Source organism: Bufo gargarizans, chromosome 3 (genome assembly GCF_014858855.1).
Source record: "Bufo gargarizans isolate SCDJY-AF-19 chromosome 3, ASM1485885v1, whole genome shotgun sequence".
NCBI classification, from domain to species: domain Eukaryota; kingdom Metazoa; phylum Chordata; class Amphibia; order Anura; family Bufonidae; genus Bufo; species Bufo gargarizans.
The window spans coordinates 358,380,110-358,398,867 of NC_058082.1; the positions used below are offsets into that span (position 1 = coordinate 358,380,110).

Consider the following 18,758-nt stretch of genomic DNA (forward strand, 5'->3'; position numbering starts at 1 on the left):
CTTGAATGGGTCCGTGAAAAAAATAGGACAGATAGTAAATAAACCTACGCTGCTTTGATGCTAGCAAAGTGATAGAAAGTAACAAATATAAACAAAAATATTCATAACCATCATTAAATAGGAATTCTTGTTTGATCAAAAAAAGGGTCTGATAAGGCAAACGCACACAAAATAATAATAAATAAAATAATAATAAACCAAAAGAAATCAGGGTATTAAATATTGAGTTTTGTTTGGCTGTTAATGCTTGTTTTGCTACTGGAAAAAATTAATTAAAATGTAAAATCTGCCAAAAAAGTGAAATTCTGAAGTTTCAGCTCCGTTTTCCATCAATTCTTGAGGAACACCTAAAGGGTTAACGAAGTTTGTTAAATCAGTTTTGAATATCTTGAGGGGTGTAGTTTCTAAAATGGGGTCATTTTGGGATGATTTATATTATGTAAGCCTCATAAGGTGACTTCAGACCTGAACTGGTCCTTAAAAAGTGGGTTTTGGAAATTTTCCAAAAAATTTCAAGATTTGCTTTCAAACGTCAAAAAATAAAATGTAATTTTCAAAATTATCCAAACATGAAGTGGACATATGGGAAATGTAAAGTAATAACTATTATATGAGATATCACTATCTATTATAAAAAGTAGAGAAATTGAAATGGGAAAATTTGGGAATTTTTAAAATTTTGGGGTAAATTTGGGATTTTTTCACAAATAAAGGTGAAATATATTGACTCAAATTTATGACTATCATGAAGTACAATGTGTACCAAGAGAACAATCTCAGAATGGCTTGGATAAGTAAAAGTGTTCCAAAGCTATTACCAGATAAAGTGACATGTCAAATTAGCAAAAAATGGCCTGGGCAGAAGAGCGAAAACTGGTACGGGGTAGAAGGGGATAAGAACTTGTATTTTGCCTCTGTACTGCGCCCGCTTACCCTTTATACCAGAGCTAAACCCCATAATATGCATGTAGACAGCAGCATGATCCTAAATGTCTTATAAGCTAATTGATAGTTTATACCAAAATGTATCTCTAGTACAAACCTGTATTTGTGATTTCTATTTCCTACTCCTGCTTGACCGTGAGTTTACTGTACTTCACTCTCATAATGCTTTGAGTACAATACACAAGTGAGGCAGGAACTCACAGCACCAAGTCATTATGATGCTGTGAGTTTGAGTCACAGGAACAGTGCTCGGACTGGGAAATGCAGCCATCACGTGGAGTGTATTCCCAGAATTAGGCTCCATCACACGCCCGCAACGTGTTTTGCGGATCCACGGAGACGCAGATCCGCAAAACACGGACAGCGGCAATGTGCGTTCCGCATTTTGCGGACCGCACATTGCCAGCACTATAGAATATGCCTATTCTTGTCCGCAATTGCGGACAAGAATAGGACTGGTTCTATTTTTTCGGGAACGGAATTGCGGACCCGGAAGTGCGGGTCCGCAATTCCGTGTCCGGGCAGCACATCGTGCTGCCCAATAGGAATGAATAGGTCCGCAATTCCGTTCCGCAAAATGTGGAACGAAATTGCGGACGTGTGAATGGACCCTAAATATGTCTTGAAATTGACTTACGGGCTCATGCACACAAAATTTTTTTCTGGCCCGAAAGCAGATCTATTCACTTCAATGGGTCAGCATAAAAAAAGGAATATACTCTGTGTGCATTACATTTCCAATGGCCGTTCTGCAGAAAAATGGAACATGTTCTATTATTGTCTGTATTACGGACAAGGATAGGACTGTTCTATTATGCAAAATGCACACCGTCGGTATCTGTGTTTTGTCGATCGCAAAACAAGCAAGTCGTGTGCATGAGCCCTTAGGCTACTTTCACACTTGCGTTTGGTGCGGATCCGTAATAGAATTGCACAGATGGATCCGTTCAGATAATACAACAGTCCGGAACGGACTGATCCGTTTGTATTATCTTTAACACAGCCAAGACAGATCCGTTTTCTATTGTGCCAGATTGTGTCATAGAAAACAAATACTTCCCTATTGACTTATATTGTGGGCCAGAACGGATCCGTTTCGTCAACGGACACCAAAACGCTACAAGCAGCGTTTTGGTGTCCGCCTCCGAAGCGGAATGGAGACTGAAAGGAGGCAAACTGATGCATTCTGAGCGGATCCTTATCCATTTAGAATGCATTAGGGCAAAACTGATCCGTTTTGGACAGCTTGTGAGCCCTGAATGGATCTCATAAACGGAAAGCCAAAACGCTAGTGTGAAAGTAGCCCTTAGGCCTCATGCACACGACCGTGCCGTTTTCTTTTTTTTTTGCGGTCTGAAAACCGCAGATCCGCAAAAAAACGGAAGCTGCCCGTGTGCCTTCCGCAATTTACGGAACGGGCGGCCCATGGTAGAAATGCCTATTCTTGTCCGCAAAACGGACAAGAATAGGACATGCTATATTTTTTTTGCGGGGTCACGGAACAGAGCAAAGGATGCGGACACCACACAGAGTGCTTTCCGCATCTTTTGCGGACCCATTGAAGTGAATGGGTCCGCACCCAAGCCGCAAAAACTGCGGCTCGGATGCGGACCCAAACTACGGTCGTGTGCATGAGGCCTTAGGCAGATTTTTTATTGTATTTTGTTTTTGCCAAGGCCAAAAGGAAAGACTGAGTTTGACCGTTTTCAAACAACTCCTGGTTTTGAGTTAGGCCTCATGCACACGACCGTTGTGTGCATCCGTGGCCGTTGTGCCGTTTTCCGTTTTTTTTCACGGACCCATTGACTTTCAATGGGTCCGTGGAAAAATCGGAAAATGCACCGTTTGGCAGCCGCATCCGTGATCCGTGTTTCCTGGACGTGAAAAAAATATGACCTGTCCTATTTTTTTCACGGCCAACGGTTCACGGACCCATTCAAGTCAATGGGTCCGTGAAAAATCACGGATGCACACAAGATTGTCATCCGTGTCAGTGATCCGTGTCCGTTTTTTCCTATCATTTCAATGGCAAACTTGACTTAGATTTTTTTTTTTCATTTTTCATGTCCATGGATCCTCCAAAAAACAAGAAGGAAGACCCACGGACGAAAAAACGGTAACGGATCACGGACCTGCGGACTTTAACCACCTCCGGACCGCCTAACGCACATGTGCGTTCCGGAGGTGGCAGGCTGGCGCACAGTCACGCATATATGCGTCATCTCGCGAGACGCGAGATTTCCTGTGAACGCGCGCACACAGGTGCGCGCGCTCACAGGAACGGGAGGTAAGCGAGTGGATCTCCAGCATGCCAGCGGCGATCGTTCGCTGGCAGGCTGGAGATCCGAATTTTTTAACCCCTAACAGGTATATTAGACGCTGTTTTCATAACAGCGTCTAATATACCTCCTACCTGGTCCTCTGGTGGTCCCTTTTGTTAGGATCGACCACCAGAGGACTCAGGTAGGTCAGTACAGTCGCACCAAACACCACACTACACTACACTACACCCCCCCCCCCCCCCCGTCACTTATTAACCCCTTATAAACCCCTGATCACCCATGATCACCCCATATAAACTCCCTGATCACCCCCTGTCATTGATCACCCCCCTGTCAGGCTCCGTTCAGACGTCCGTATGATTTTTACGGATCCACGGATACATGGATCGGATCCGCAAAAAGCATACGGACGTCTGAATGGAGCCTTACAGGGGGGTGATCAATGACAGGCGGGTGATCACCCATATACACTCCCTGATCATCCCCTGTCATTGATCACCCCCCTGTCATTGATCAATCCCCTGTAAGGCTCCATTCAGACGTCCGCATGATTTTTACGGATCCATGGATCGGATCCGCAAAACACATGCGGACGTCTGAATGGAGCCTTACAGGGGGTGATCAATGACAGGCGGGTGATCACCCATATACACTCCCTGATCACCCCCCTGTCATTGATAACCCCCCTGTAAGGCTCCATTCAGACGTCCGCATGCGTTTTGTGGATCCGATCCATGGATCCGTAAAAAATCATGCGGATGTCTGAATGGAGCCTTACAGGGGGGGTGATCAGTGACAGGGGGGTGATCACCCTGATCACCCCCTGTCATTGATAACCCCCCTGTAAGGCTCCATTCAGACGTCCGCATGCGTTTTGTGGATCCGATCCATGTATCCATGGATCCGTAAAAAATCATGCGGATGTCTGAATGGAGCCTTACAGGGGGGGTGATCAGTGACAGGGGGGTGATCACCCTGATCACCCCCTGTCATTGATAACCCCCCTGTAAGGCTCCATTCAGACGTCCGCATGCGTTTTGTGGATCCGATAGATGTATCCATGGATCCGTAAAAAATCATGCGGATGTCTGAATGGAGCCTTACAGGGGGGGTGATCAGTGACAGGGGGGTGATCACCCTGATTACCCTGATCACCCCCTGTCATTGATAACCCCCCTGTAAGGCTCCATTCAGACGTCCGCATGCGTTTTGTGGATCCGATCCATGTATCCATGGATCCGTAAAAAATCATGCGGATGTCTGAATGGAGCCTTACAGGGGGGGTGATCACCCTGATTACCCTGATCACCCCTGTCATTGATAACCCCCCTGTAAGGCTCCATTCAGACGTCCGCATGCGTTTTGTGGAACCGATCCATGTATCCATGGATCCGTAAAAAATCATGCGGATGTCTGAATGGAGCCTTACAGGGGGGGTGATCAGTGACAGGGGGGTGATCACCCTGATTACCCCTGTCATTGATAACCCCCCTGTAAGGCTCCATTCAGACGTCCGCATGCGTTTTGTGGATCCGATCCATGTATCCATGGATCCGTAAAAAATCATGCGGATGTCTGAATGGAGCCTTACAGCGGGGGTGATCAGTGACAGGGGGGTGATCACCCTGATTACCCTGATCACCCCCTGTCATTGATAACCCCCCGTAAGGCTCCATTCAGACGTCCGCATGCGTTTTGTGGATCCGATCCATGTATCCGTAAAAAATCATGCGGATGTCTGAATGGAGCCTTACAGGGGGGGTGATCAATGACAGGGGGGTGATCAGGGAGTCTATATGGGTGATCACCCCCCTGTCATTGATCACCCCCCCCCCCCCCCCCCCGGTAAGGCTCCATTCAGACATTTTTTTTGGCACAAGTTAGCGGAAATTTTTTGTTTGTTTTTGTTTTTTCTTACTAAGTCTCATATTCCACTAACTTGTGTCAAAAAATAAAATCTCACATGGACGCACCATACCCCTCACGGAATCCAAATGCGTAAACATTTTTAGACATTTATATTCCAGACTTCTTCTCACGCTTTAGGGCCCCTAAAAAGCCAGGGCAGTATAAATACCCCACATGTGACCCCATTTCGGAAAGAAGACACCCCAAGGTATTCCGTGAGGGGCATATTGAGTCCATGAAAGATTGAAATTTTTGTCCTAAGTTAGCGGAAAGTGAGACTTTGTGAGAAAAAAAACAAAAAAAAAAAAATCAATATCCGCTAACTTATGCAAAAAAAAAAAAAAATTCTAGGAACTCGCCATGCCCCTCATTGAATACCTTGGGGTGTCTTCTTTCCAAAGTGGGGTCACATGTGGGGTATTTATACTGCCCTGGCTTTTTAGGGGCCCGAAAGTGTGAGAAGAAGTCTGGGATCCAAATGTCTAAAAATGCCCTCCTAAAAGGAATTTGGGCCCCTTTGCCCACCTTGGCAGCAAAAAAGTGTGACACATCTGGTATCGCCGTACTCAGGAGAAGTTGGGGAATGTGTTTTGGGGTGTCATTTTACATATACCCATGCTGGGTGAGAAAAATATCTTGGTCAAATGCCAACTTTGTATAAAAAAATGGGAAAAGTTGTCTTTTGCCAAGATATTTCTCTCACCCAGCATGGGTATATGTAAAATGACACCCCAAAACACATTCCCCAACTTCTCCTGAGTACGGCGATACCAGATGTGTGACACTTTTTTGATGCCAAGGTGGGGAAAGGGGCACATATTCCAAAGTGCACCTTTCGGATTTCACCGGTCATTTTTTTACAGATTTTGATTGCAAAGTACTTCTCACACATTTGGGCCCCTAAATTGCCAGGGCAGTATAACTACGCCACAAGTGACCCCATTTTGGAAAGAAGACACCCCAAGGTATTCCGTGAGGGGCATGGCGAGTTCCTAGAATTTTTTATTTTTTGTCGCACGTTAGTGGAATATGAGACTTTGTAAGGAAAAAAGAGAAGAAAAAAAAAATCATCATTTTCCGCTAACTTGTGACAAAAAATAAAAAATTCTAGGAACTTGCCATGCCCCTCACGGAATACCTTGGGGTGTCTTCTTTCCAAAATGGGGTCACTTGTGGCGTAGTTATACTGCCCTGCCAATTTAGGGGCCCAAATGTGTGAGAAGTACCTTGCAATCAAAATGTGTAAAAAATGGCCTGCAAAATCTGAAAGGTGCACTTTGGAATATGTGCCCCTTTGCCCACCTTGGCAGCAAAAAAGTGTGACACATCTGGTATCGCCGTACTCAGGAGAAGTTGGGGAATGTGTTTTGGGGTGTCATTTTACATATACCCATGCTGGGTGAGAGAAATATCTTGGCAAAAGACAACTTTTCCCATTTTTTTTATACAAAGTTGGCATTTGACCAAGATATTTTTCTCACCCAGCATGGGTATATGTAAAATGACACCCCAAAACACATTCCCCAACTTCTCCTGAGTACGGCGATACCAGATGTGTCACACTTTTTTGCTGCCAAGGTGGGCAAAGGGGCACATATTCCAAAGTGCACCTTTTGGATTTCACCGGTCATTTTTTACACATTTTGATTGCAAAGTTCTTCTCACACATTTGGGCCCCTAAATTGCCAGGGCAGTATAACTACCCCACAAGTGACCCCATTTTGGAAAGAAGACACCCCAAGGTATTCCGTGAGGGGCATGGCAAGTTTTTAGAATTTTTTATTTTTTGTCGCAAGATAGTGGAATATGAGACTTTGTAAGAAAAAATAAAAAAAAATAAAATCATCATCATTTTCCGCTAACTTGTGACAAAAAATAAAAAGTTCTATGAACTCACTATGCCCATCAGCGAATACCTTAGGGTGTCTACTTTCCGAAATGGGGTCATTTGTGGGGGTTTTCTACTGTTTGGGCATTGTAGAACCTCAGGAATCATGACAGGTGCTCAGAAAGTCAGAGCTGTTTCAAAAAGCGGAAATTCACATTTTTGTACCATAGTTTGTAAATGCTATAACTTTTACCCAAACCATTTTTTTTTTTGCCCAAACATTTTTTTTTATCAAACACATGTAGAACAATAAATTTGGCGAAAAATGTATATATGGATGTCGTTTTTTTTTGCAAAATTTTACAGCTGAAAGTGAAAAATGTCATTTTTTTGCAAAAAAATCGTTACATTTTGATTAATAACAAAAAAAGTAAAAATGTCGGCAGCAATAAAATACCACCAAATGAAAGCTCTATTAGTGAGAAGAAAAGGAGGTAAAATTCATTTGGGTGGTAAGTTGCATGACCGAGCGATAAACGGTGAAAGTAGTGTAGTGCCGAAGTGTAAAAAGTGCTCTGGTCATGAAGGGGGTTTCACCTAGCGGGGCTGAAGTGGTTTAAAAAAAACGGTCGTGTGCATGAGGCCTAAGGCTACTTTCACACTTGCGTTAGAAGCGGATCCGTCTGGTGTCTGCACAGACGGATCCGCTCCTATAATGCAAACGCTTGCATCCGTTCAGAACGGATCCGTTTGCATAACTGTTTATTTCAGATCTGATTTTTCACTTCGGAAAACTCAGATCCGACAGTATATTCTAAACACAGAAGCGTTCCCATGCTGATGGGGACGCTTCATGTTAGAATATACTGAGAACTGTGTACACGACTGCCCCCTGCTGCCTGGCAGATGCTGCCAGGCAGCAGGGGGCAGACCCCCCCCCCCCCCCTCCTGTATTTAACTTATTGGTGGCCAGTGCGGCCCCCCCCCCTCCCCAGTATTAAATATGACCAGTGCGGCCTCCCCCTCCCTCCCTCCCCAGTATTAAATATGACCAGTGCGGCCCCCTCCCTCTATATTTATTGGTGGCCGGGCCAGTGCGGATTCCAAGTATTGTGAGCAGTGCGGCCTCCCCTCTCCCCCCCTAATTAAAATCACCCCCCCCCCCCTATCATTGGTGGCAGCGGAGAGTACCGATCGGAGTCCCAGTTTAAATCGCTGGGGCTCCGATCGGTTACCATGGCAACCAAGACGCTATTGCAGTCTTGGCTGCCATGGTTACTTGGCAATAAATACAAGCATTATACTTACCTGAAGAGCTGCGATGTCTGACCGGCCGGCAGCTCCTCCTACTGGTAAGTGAAAGGTCTGTGCGGCGCATTGCCTATAGCACAGACCTGTCACTTACCAGTAGGAGGAGCGCCCGGCCGGTCAGACATCGCAGCTCTTCAGGTAAGTATAATGCTTGTATTTATTGCCAAGTAACCATGGAAGCCAAGACTGCAATAGCGTCTTGGTTGCCATGGTAACCGATCGGAGCCCCAGCGATTTAAACTGGGACTCCGATCGGTACTCTCCGCTGCCACCAATGATGGGGGGGGGGGGGGGGTGATTTTAATTAGGGGGGGAGAGGGGAGGCCGCACTGCTCACAATACTTGGAATCCGCACTGGCCCGGCCACCAATAAATATAGAGGGAGGGGGCCGCACTGGTAATATTTAATACTGGGGAGGGAGGGAGGGGGAGGCCGCACTGGTCATATTTAATACTGGGGAGGGAGGGAGGGGGAGGCCGCCGCACTGCTAATATTTAATACTGGGGAGGGAGGGGGAGGCCGCACTGGTCATATTTAATACTGGGGAGGGAGGGAGGGGGAGGCCGCCACACTGGTAATATTTAATACTGGGGAGGGAGGGGGGCCCGCACTGGCCACCAATAAGTTAATTACAGGAGGAGGGGGGGTCTGTACACAGTTCTCAGTATATTCTAACATGAAGCGTCCCCATCACCATGGGAACGCCTCTGTGTTAGAATATACTGTCGGATCTGAGGTTTACGATGTAACTCAAATTCGATGGTATATTCTAACATAGAGGCGTTCCCATGGTGATGGGGACGCTTCAAGTTAAAATATACCATCGGATCGGAGAAAACTCCGATCTGATGGGGACTCCTGACTTTGCATTGAAAGTCAATGGGGGACGGATCCGTTTGAAATTGCACCATATTGTGTCAACGTCAAACGGATCCATCCCCATTGACTTGCATTGTAAGTCTGGACGGATCCGTTTGGCTCCGCACGGCCAGGCGGACACGAAAACGCTGCAAGCAGCGTTCAGGTGTCCGCCTGCTGAGCGGAGCGGAGGCCAAACTGATGCATTCTGAGCGGATCCGCATCCACTCAGAATGCATTGGGGCTGTACGGATCCGTTTGGGGCCGCTTGTGAGAGCCTTCAAACGGAACTCACAAGCGGAGCCCCGAACGCTAGTGTGAAAGTAGCCTTATTCATAAAAAAAAACTGAGCACGGAAACATACTCTAAGGCCACTTTCACAGTCAGTATTTGGTCAGTATTTTGCATCAGTATTTATAAGCCAAAAACAGGCACAGACCTATTATACTTTTCTTGGTAGGATCCATTCCTGGCTTTGGTTTACAAGTACTGATGAATACAGGCCATGTGAAGGTGGCCAAAAGCAGACACTGCAATGCTCACAGATGACTAATGCCGCAGAGATCCAGAATGCTGCCAAAGAGGTCAATACTTCCAAAAGCCATTGGATATTCAAAACCTAAAGTTTTCTTTAGAACGGCCAAGTGCTTTAAAGGGATTCTGTCACCTCCCCTTAGCCAAAAAACGATTTAAAAGCAGCCATGCAGCACAGCTTACCTGGATTAAGCTGTGCTCTTTTATCTTGAAATCCGTCCAGCAGTTACTGCAAAAAACGACTTTGATCGATATGTAAATGTGTCCTGAAGGTGCCCAGAGGGGCGTTTTTTTCTTCTTAGTGAGCCCAGTACCGCCCCTCTTTCAGTGCCCAGCCCGCCTTCCTTGTACTTTCTAACCGCCGCCCCCAGCCTGCCACAGCCTCCCCTCCCTCTCCTCCCCCTCCCTCACGCCGAACGAAGTCTCGCACAGGCGCAGTACCCACTGAGGGCTGCGCCTGTGCGATCATCAGGAGACTGAGGGCGGCAGCTTCATCTTCGTCACTGGGCATGCGCCGAGCCCAGTGACGTCCGATGTTAGCTCTTTCCCTCAGCCTGGTAGGATGCGCAGAGGATTGCCGATCGGCTGCTGCACCCTGCGCTTTCTCCAGTCTGCCTGCCACAGTGAAGACGGCCAGCGATTTCTTTCCCCACCCTCCCTTCAGGAAAGAAATAAGTATTTGTTGGGGCGAATTAGGTATTATTATATTAAGTAAAGCTTTACTGAATTTATACATTTTCACTGAGCAAAAACAAATACTTATTTCTTTCCTGAAGGGAGGGTGGGGCAAGAAATCGCTGGCCGTCTTCACTGTGGCAGGCAGACTGGAGAAAGCGCAGGGTGCAGCAGCCGATCGGCAATCCTCTGCGCTTTCTACCAGGCTGACTGAGGGAAAGAGCTAACATCGGACGTCACTGGGCTCGGCGCATGCCCAGTGACGAAGATGAAGCTGCCGCCCTCAGTCTCCTGATGATCGCACAGGCGCAGCCCTCAGTGGGTACTGCGCCTGTGCGAGACTTCGTTCGGCGTGAGGGAGGGGGAGGAGAGGGAGGGGAGGCTGTGGCAGGCTGGGGGCGGTTAGAAAGTACAAGGAAGGCGGGCTGGGCACTGAAAGAGGGGCGGTACTGGGCTCACTAAGAAAAAAACGCCCCTCTGGGCACCTTCAGGACACATTTACATATCGATCAAAGTCGTTTTTTGCAGTAACTGCTGGACGGATTTCCAGATAAAAGAGCACAGCTTAATCCAGGTAAGCTGTGCTGCATGGCTGCTTTTAAATCGTTTTTTGGCTGAGGGGAGGTGACAGAATCCCTTTAAATCAAGGTCCCATTTAAAAAAAGAGAGCGCATACTGAGTAATCTCATAGTAATCTTTTGCTTACAGACAAAACAGAAATATACCTGCTTTGCAGCATTTAGTTTTAATTTTATAAGAAAGGATGTAAACAAATGATCATCCGTTTCAATCTGTCTGTACATCAAGTAAGAAAAAAAAAAAAGGAGATAAAAGACTACAACTACACACTGTTAGGCTACTTTCACACTAGCGCTTGATCGGATCCGTTCTGAACGGATCCGATCATATTAATGCAGACGGAGGCTCCGTTCAGTACGGATCCGTCTGCATTAATAACTTAGAAAATGTTCTAAGTGCGCAAGATGCCTGAGCGGATCCGTTCAGACTTTCAATGTAAAGTCTATGGGGGACGGATCCGCTTAAAGATTGAGCCATATGGTGACCTCTTCAAGCGAATCCGTTCCCATTGACTTACATTGTAAGTCTGAACGGATCCGCTCGCCTCCGCACGGCCAGGCGGACAGCTGAACGCTGCAAGCAGCGTTCAGCTGTCCGCCTGTCCGTGCGGAGGCGAGCGGAGCGGAGGCTGAACGCCGCCAGACTGATGCAGTCTGAGCGGATCCGCTCCATTCAGACTGCATCAGGGCTGGACGGAGGCGTTCGGGTCCGCTCGTGAGCTCCTTCAAACGGAGCTCACGAGCGGACCGACGAACGCTAGTGTGAAACTAGCCTTACTCAGAACATCTTACAAAACTGGAGGAACACTACAAAGGCAGCATCAAAATAATGTCAATTAAATCAATTGATGCATCTGGTTCAGGTCAAAACATTTAAACTCCTCAAGGGTACATCCACAAGTGGCAGATACGCTGGAGGTGCAGAATATCAGCAGCATCAAGGTGGATGTGATTTTAAAAAGCTGGAAACCTGCCCATCATCAACACCTGTAGGGAGCTTGCAAAGATAAATGGTACACTTGGAGTAAAGCCCTCTGTAAAATGGGGTTTAGTCCACTAGGTGTCACCATAATCTTTCTGTAGAATCCGTTGGAACCGATGCATTAAGACAGGCATCCTCAAACTGCGGCCCTCCAGCTGTTGCAAAACTACAACTCCCAGGATGCCCGAACAGCCTACAGGTATCAGCCTACAGCAGGGCATTGTGGGAGTTGTAGGATGCCTGCATTAAAACCTGATCGTGTGAGGATCAGGGTCAACATTATCCAACAGGAAGCGTAGATAGTAAAAATGGTGAGGAGACAAAACAAAAGTACTTTAGGTCTCATCCACACATCAGAGTTTGATCAGTATTTAGCATTTGGTTTTAAAGCCTAAAGAATAAGTAAATGGAGGGGCATAGAGAAAACACATGCAAAAATATGACAAACCCATTGTTACATGCAGGGCTGCAATTACAGTTTTACACCGAAGCAATCATTTATTTAGAAAATTACTTACTTAATGGGGTATTTCCACCTTAAACATTTATGGCTTATCTCCAGAGACGGAACCCGTACCAATCTCCAGTACAGGGGTCCCCTAACCCCATCCTCTCTCTTGACGTGTCCACCACCCCTAATGGAGAGGTGGTCCCACGTGTATGCGTCTCTCTCCATTAATTTCTATAGCAGTCACAGAAACAGCAGGGCACCAGCCATTCATCGTCTGCTGTGATGAGGTGGCTGCCTTGCCAGGTGGAACGGGGCTTCTATGTGTGACTCGCATATATCCGACATTTATCCTATTTTTATGCCATAAACAGCTAAGGTTTGAATATCCCCTTAAGATAACACTCGCCTCAAACTGTGTTAGGAAGCTAAAGTCTGGGCTTACACCAGTGAAATTTCCTGGTGTCAAACATGATGCCTTGATGTACGCCACCATATTCAGCAACCAGTGGTTACCATAAAAAAAAAAATTGCAAAAACATATTTGGGATGACAACTGCATATGAAAATGCAGCGAGATTAAGCTTTTCTATACATCATTAAGAGATAAAGTATGCTGACCTTTACCTGCCTAGTGAATGTCAAAAGGACCCTCCTAACATCTTCGAGGTCTATGGACTTGTCAATGCAGACGCTGAATGGACACATAGAACAACGTTTAGAGCACTGACGGCCACAACCTAACCCTAATTACATTAGCGGTATTGGAGCCTTCCATATGAGCTGGCTGTGCAAGTACAGTTATGTAATGTGGCTTCAGTGTCCAATGGCTGCTGTAGCAGTGCTGAATTTTAACAGTCAAAAAAATACAACTTGGATTACAGAACAGAGTTTGTGCAAAAAGGAAATTGCACGCTCCGTGTTGAAATCCTCACAAGATCAGATGGCTGATTTTTCATGCTGACAAACCAGATGCTTATTTGAAAGAAACTCAGCTGCAGAAAGCCAAGGCTAAGGCTTCATGCACACGACCGTGTGTCGGTCTTGCCCGTGCTGCGGACGTAACTACAGTGCGCGATGTATAGAACCCGACTGGCCAGCGTCTGCAGAAACTGACTCATTCACTTGAATCGGGTCCACGATCCGCACTGCTAAAAAGTAATGCATATACTATTTTTATGCGTTGCGGAGGAATGGACAGAAAAACCCACGAAGCACTTCCGATCCATGCCTCTGTTCTGCAACGCATCTCCCTGATTGCGAACCCATTCAAGCAAAGGGGTCTGCATTCATGGTAAGATGCACACATGGCTGGTGCCCATATATTGTGGGCCCGCTGTTTACGGGCCACAATAGGAGCAAGGCTGGGCAACGGCCTTGTGCATGAGGCCTAACCCTTGGATTTCTGCTGGTGTGCACTCATTAGTCCCGATAATTAGGGCTTCTCCATGTATGGCTACCAGTTTCTGTAAAAACTAATGCGAGTGTGTTTTTTTTTTGTTTTGTGACATGGAGTTGCAATCTGCAGGCAGAAAAATCGAAGCCATATAAACTAACACTGCTTTGAACTAAACACTATGAACATGTGGTTTACATGCAGATTATATACACTCGCAAGCATTGAAATCCACGTGGAAAATCAGCCAAGTGAACATACCCCTAAAGGCTTCTTGCACGCGGCAGTTTCGTGGTGTATTGGGACCCGCAATTTGTGGTCCCCAATGCACAAGCACCATACGTGCGACTGCCGTGAAGGATCCAGGCCCAATGGGTCCGTGAGCAAGTTCTATTTTTTGTGGTGCGGAGGCACAGACAGAAAACCCCACGGAAGCACTCCATGTGTCCACATCCGTAATGCGGTGAGCACACGGCCGGTGCTGCATATTGCAGACCGTAAAAGACCTAACGGTGCCTGCACATGGTGCAATGTGTGTACAGAAAATCTGGAGCAAACCTGCACAAAAAAAAAAAGAAAAAAAAAGGAAGAAACACACACTGAAATGTGCACTATTATTGTATTGCAGTTTTGATGTGTTTTTGTACGTTTTTTGTGTGTTTTTGGTGCGGATTTTTGTGCGAGTTTTCTGTTTGTTAACAACAATATTAAAGTCTATGGGGAAAAACACTCTACAGAAGGTGCGGAATCGCACAAATAATTGACATGCTGCAGATTTTAAAATCCACACAACAGGTCAATTTCCGCACCTAAGGATAAAAGCAAAGTGTACATGAGATTTGTCAAATCTCATTCACTTTGCTGGTACTGTATTATGCAGAGTTTTTTTTGGCTGTGTGCAGAAACCTTAAAAGTAAATGTGAACAGTGATGATCAGTTCACAGTGTTCGCCAGCGAACACATGTGGGCTGCCATCTTTACTAAGGTAGACTCACCCGTCCGGCGATGCGTCTCAGTCCTGCAGGGTTTTTGTGGTGAACTTCTTTAAAATGTGCGGAAAACTTCACCACAAAAACCTTGCAGGACTGAGATTTGTGGGGGTTGAACATGTACATAAGAATTGGAGAGGTGGGGATGCGGTTAAACAAAGAGCGAAGCACAGCGGCTCTACGAATTAAATACGCTACAACCCAAAGGCCTCAACATTGAATGGGACATGAAAGCTGTCAGTATGGATTAATACAACAATATTCCATGAGATTTCTAGTATAATACTCACAGGCCGCTTCCTTGAATGGTAGAGGGTGGGATATTAGATGATATAAGGTAATGGGGATGTATTAGGCGTTTTTAGGTAGAGTAGGGGTTTTAGGTTTCCATATCATATATATATATATATTATTATTTTTATATTCAAACACGGCAAGTCATTGCCCACCACCCGAACCTGAAGAATGGTTTGTACTCTAGGTACAGGGCACCAACCGGTGGATGCACAACCATGTTGTCTCCTTAGGGCATGCGTATATGGCATACGATGCCAGTAGGTTTTGTGCTAGTCACAAGAGTGATTCTACATTTTTCGCTGTAAGTGATTTAATATATGTCACATATTTTATTTTATATATGAGAACATTATGATATTTTGTACTAACTTGGATTCTGGAAACCGGAAATGACATAGTACCCTAAGTGCATAAGATCAGAGTTCGGGTGGATTTGATTGTGACGCCCGAGACGAAGCGAAGGCGAAACCCAGGTCAGGCTAATTTACACGCTTTATGCAAGTTGTTTTATTGCAAGTACAATAAATTATACTTTTTAACAAAAGATTTTGGGTATTGCACTATGATCTGTTCCTCTTCAAGGAAGTCGCTTTGCTGGTGGTTATCGAGACCTTATACTGGGGATGCATCTGTGAAGCTGCAAAATCTCCATGAAGACTTCTTGTTTGTGAAACACTCGCCATTCAAGTCTAGCGCGGACCCATATGCATGTACTCTTTTGGACGTCAAGAGAAAGGATGGGGTTAGGGGGACCCCTGTACTGGAGATTGGTACGGGTCCAGTCTCTGGGGATAAGCCATAAATGTCACCGGGAACAGGCAGTTCCGAGAACAGCCCGATGAAGGCCCCCGGCAGCTGTTCTTGGAACTGCCTGCTCCCGGTGACTGCATTTGATTTCAGACCGGCACCCGGCACAGGCGAAGGTAAGGGCTTACCGGTGCATCGCCGGACGGGTGAGTCTACCTAACTAAAGACGGCAGCCCGCATTTGTTCGCTGGCGAACACTGAACTGACCCATCACTGAATGTGAACAGTTAACCAATAAGCAAGTGGGTAATGAAAGCTTACACTAGGTGTGTGGGGGGTTATGCCACATATTACGACAGACATTGCACAAGCTTCACACTATTTCTTGGAACACCTTCTGCAATAAGTTGCGTCTACCAAAAGCAGCAGAACGGCATTTATTTATGTGGGTATGCAGTGTTTTTGGTGTGGCTGTGAGAATGATTTGTAATAAAGACCAGGGCAACTATGAGAAAAATGAATTCCCGATTTCAGTCTTTGGATCCTGTTAATCAACTATAGAACGTTATGGGTTGTTTTCTGTTAAAATCACTCCTGCTTCATGCACATTTTAATGCAGAGTATGATTAGGATACAGTATTAGCAAATGTAACTTACAGTGAAATATGAAAAACCACAAAATATAAAAAGGCCTAGAGGTTCAGTATGGAGTTGAACTACAGTGCAATGATTGCTCACTAAACAATGATAAATGGATCAGGATTATGAGCACGAATTCAGCCAAAATATATAGGAAATAATTAGGGGTGACTGGGCTGCTAGCTTCCTCACCACCACTTATGTACTCAGTATGGGGTACGGACCGTCAGAACACACTATGCAGAATGTTAAATGAGTTTAAAGGCCTTTCTGAAAAGCACCGCTCATAAATGTAAAATCATCACTAGAAAATGCAAATCATTCTAAACTCGCATTATGATTACAATGTAAGCTAGCATGTCTTTTAAAATCAGAAAGGGACACAAGTACAAGAAAATACCACACTGTACTGTGGCAGAAAAGGGGGCATAGATAAAGGGAAAGGAGGCCAGCTTATGGTGCAAACTCATCTTGAAACAACACAACACGGACGACTGATCAGCTAAAGAGGCTTAAACCTAGAGGCCGTTGAGCCATCTGGAAAGGGATCAGTGTTGTCCGCTCCCTCCCAGCTAACCATTTTCCACAGAGATCTGTGCCAAAGGTTTAAGCAACCCCTCCCATCATCACTAAGCTGCATCATGCTGATTACAAAGCCCCAAAAATGAGAGCACAACTGCAAAGTTAAAACTAGTTTTATTATCGTATCATGTGGGCACGTGCTCCTAGAGCATAAGGACACAACCAGAAAGCACATGACACACATCAATCTAGCTAAAAGCTTTTCATACGCTCTGCAGTATCAAGAAACGCTAAATAATGTGATCATATAAGATACGTACACACCATCTTAAAGATGTCTGCTTGCTGTGAGGAGCCTAAGGCCCTCCAGTAAAATACATTTTGGGGGCCCACTGTAAAAGTCTACCTGCTAACACAGCGGCAGATGGCAAGACACTACAAGATGACTGGGGTTTCCTGCAGCCACTTCAAGAAGGCAGGTCACTGGGGAAAGAGAATACTGTCTGGCCTGCCTCTGTACCTAGAGGTCATCGCAGATCCCCAATGCATCAATAATAATAATCTACAGTTTTTATATGAACATAGACTGGTTGAGATGCTTCTTTCCTCTGCGTTTGGAGGAAAGAAGGTTTGTACACAAACATAGAAGAGGATTCTTTACGGTAAGAGCAGTGAGACTATGGAACTCTCTGCCTGAGGAGGTGGTGATGGTGAGTACAATAAAGGAATTCAAGAGAGGCCTGGATGTATTTCTGGAGCGTAATAATATTACAGGCTATAGCTACTAGAGAGGGGTCGTTGATCCAGGGAGTTATTCTGATTGCCGGATTGGAGTCGGGAAGGAATTATTTATTCCCCTAAAGTGAGGAAAATTGGCTTCTACCTCACAGGTTTGTTTTTTTTGCCTTCCTCTGGATCAACTTGCAGGATATCAGGCTGAACTGGATGGACAAATGTCTTTTTTCAGCCTTATAAACTATGTTACTATGTAGATCTCAAATGTTATGGCAAATATTTTTGAAGAATATGCTTTTTTTCTATGCTAATAAACTTGGTAAGAAGTCATCTTAAGGACCCACATGTCACTTACAGCGCATGGTGAACGAAGCAAGCGTGTATCGGGGAATCAAGAGCAATAGCTGCTGGACGAGCCAGCTACTGAAGAGGTCTAGACATCTCATACAAAGTCCAGCAGAAGGTGCCTTGGTGCGACACCAATAATGCTCGTGTTAAAACGAAGTCTGTTTGGTACTTGATTGCTTGAAGCAGTACTCCCTCCTAACCCAAACCAACCTTTAACAAGAGGCCACAAAATATACTCACCATGCACCTGTTTCCTGATGTCCTTCACCGCGTCGATCCAGGTCTAAAATGGAAGAAATCGTCATTTTCATTCATTCATTTTTTTATTTCATACAAAGAGGACCATAAACTTCATGGAGTCAGAATGTACTGCAAGAATGCAAATATTTTTCCTTACCATTTAAATAAGTTTTAATCTGTCCTCCCACAACATTATGGGGTACAACACAGTACTCTACATGCTCTGAGCCTTTGAAACATTTCCTGCCAATACTCTGGTTCAGGGGCAGCAGGCCAGAACAATGGAGACAGATACGGTTTATCAGTGCCGATTATACCTGTACACATATTAAATCTTTATCTAAGGGGTAAAAGAAGAATGGAAAAATAACTAGCTTTGTAGGTCTGTACACTCTTCTAGAATGCCGGCCTGATGCAGATATGCAGGGATAAAAACAGCCTGACGTGTGATGCCCTTACTAAACCATCTTTTAGGTCTTTGACAGTTTCTTTGAA

The 18,758-nt window shown here is 45.3% G+C and overlaps 1 protein-coding gene across 11 annotated transcripts in view; it reads right to left on the reverse strand.

The window, feature by feature from the left end:
* LOC122933105 (protein 4.1-like) overlaps window positions 1-18,758 on the reverse strand; it is a 183,619-nt gene that overhangs the window by 59,146 nt on the left and 105,715 nt on the right. For all 11 annotated transcript variants that reach the window (XM_044287877.1, XM_044287876.1, XM_044287879.1 and 8 more), the window contains exon 5: window positions 18,264-18,306. In XM_044287877.1, coding sequence (XP_044143812.1) covers window positions 18,264-18,306 — 43 coding nt within the window. The remainder of the gene's footprint in view (window positions 1-18,263; window positions 18,307-18,758) is intronic.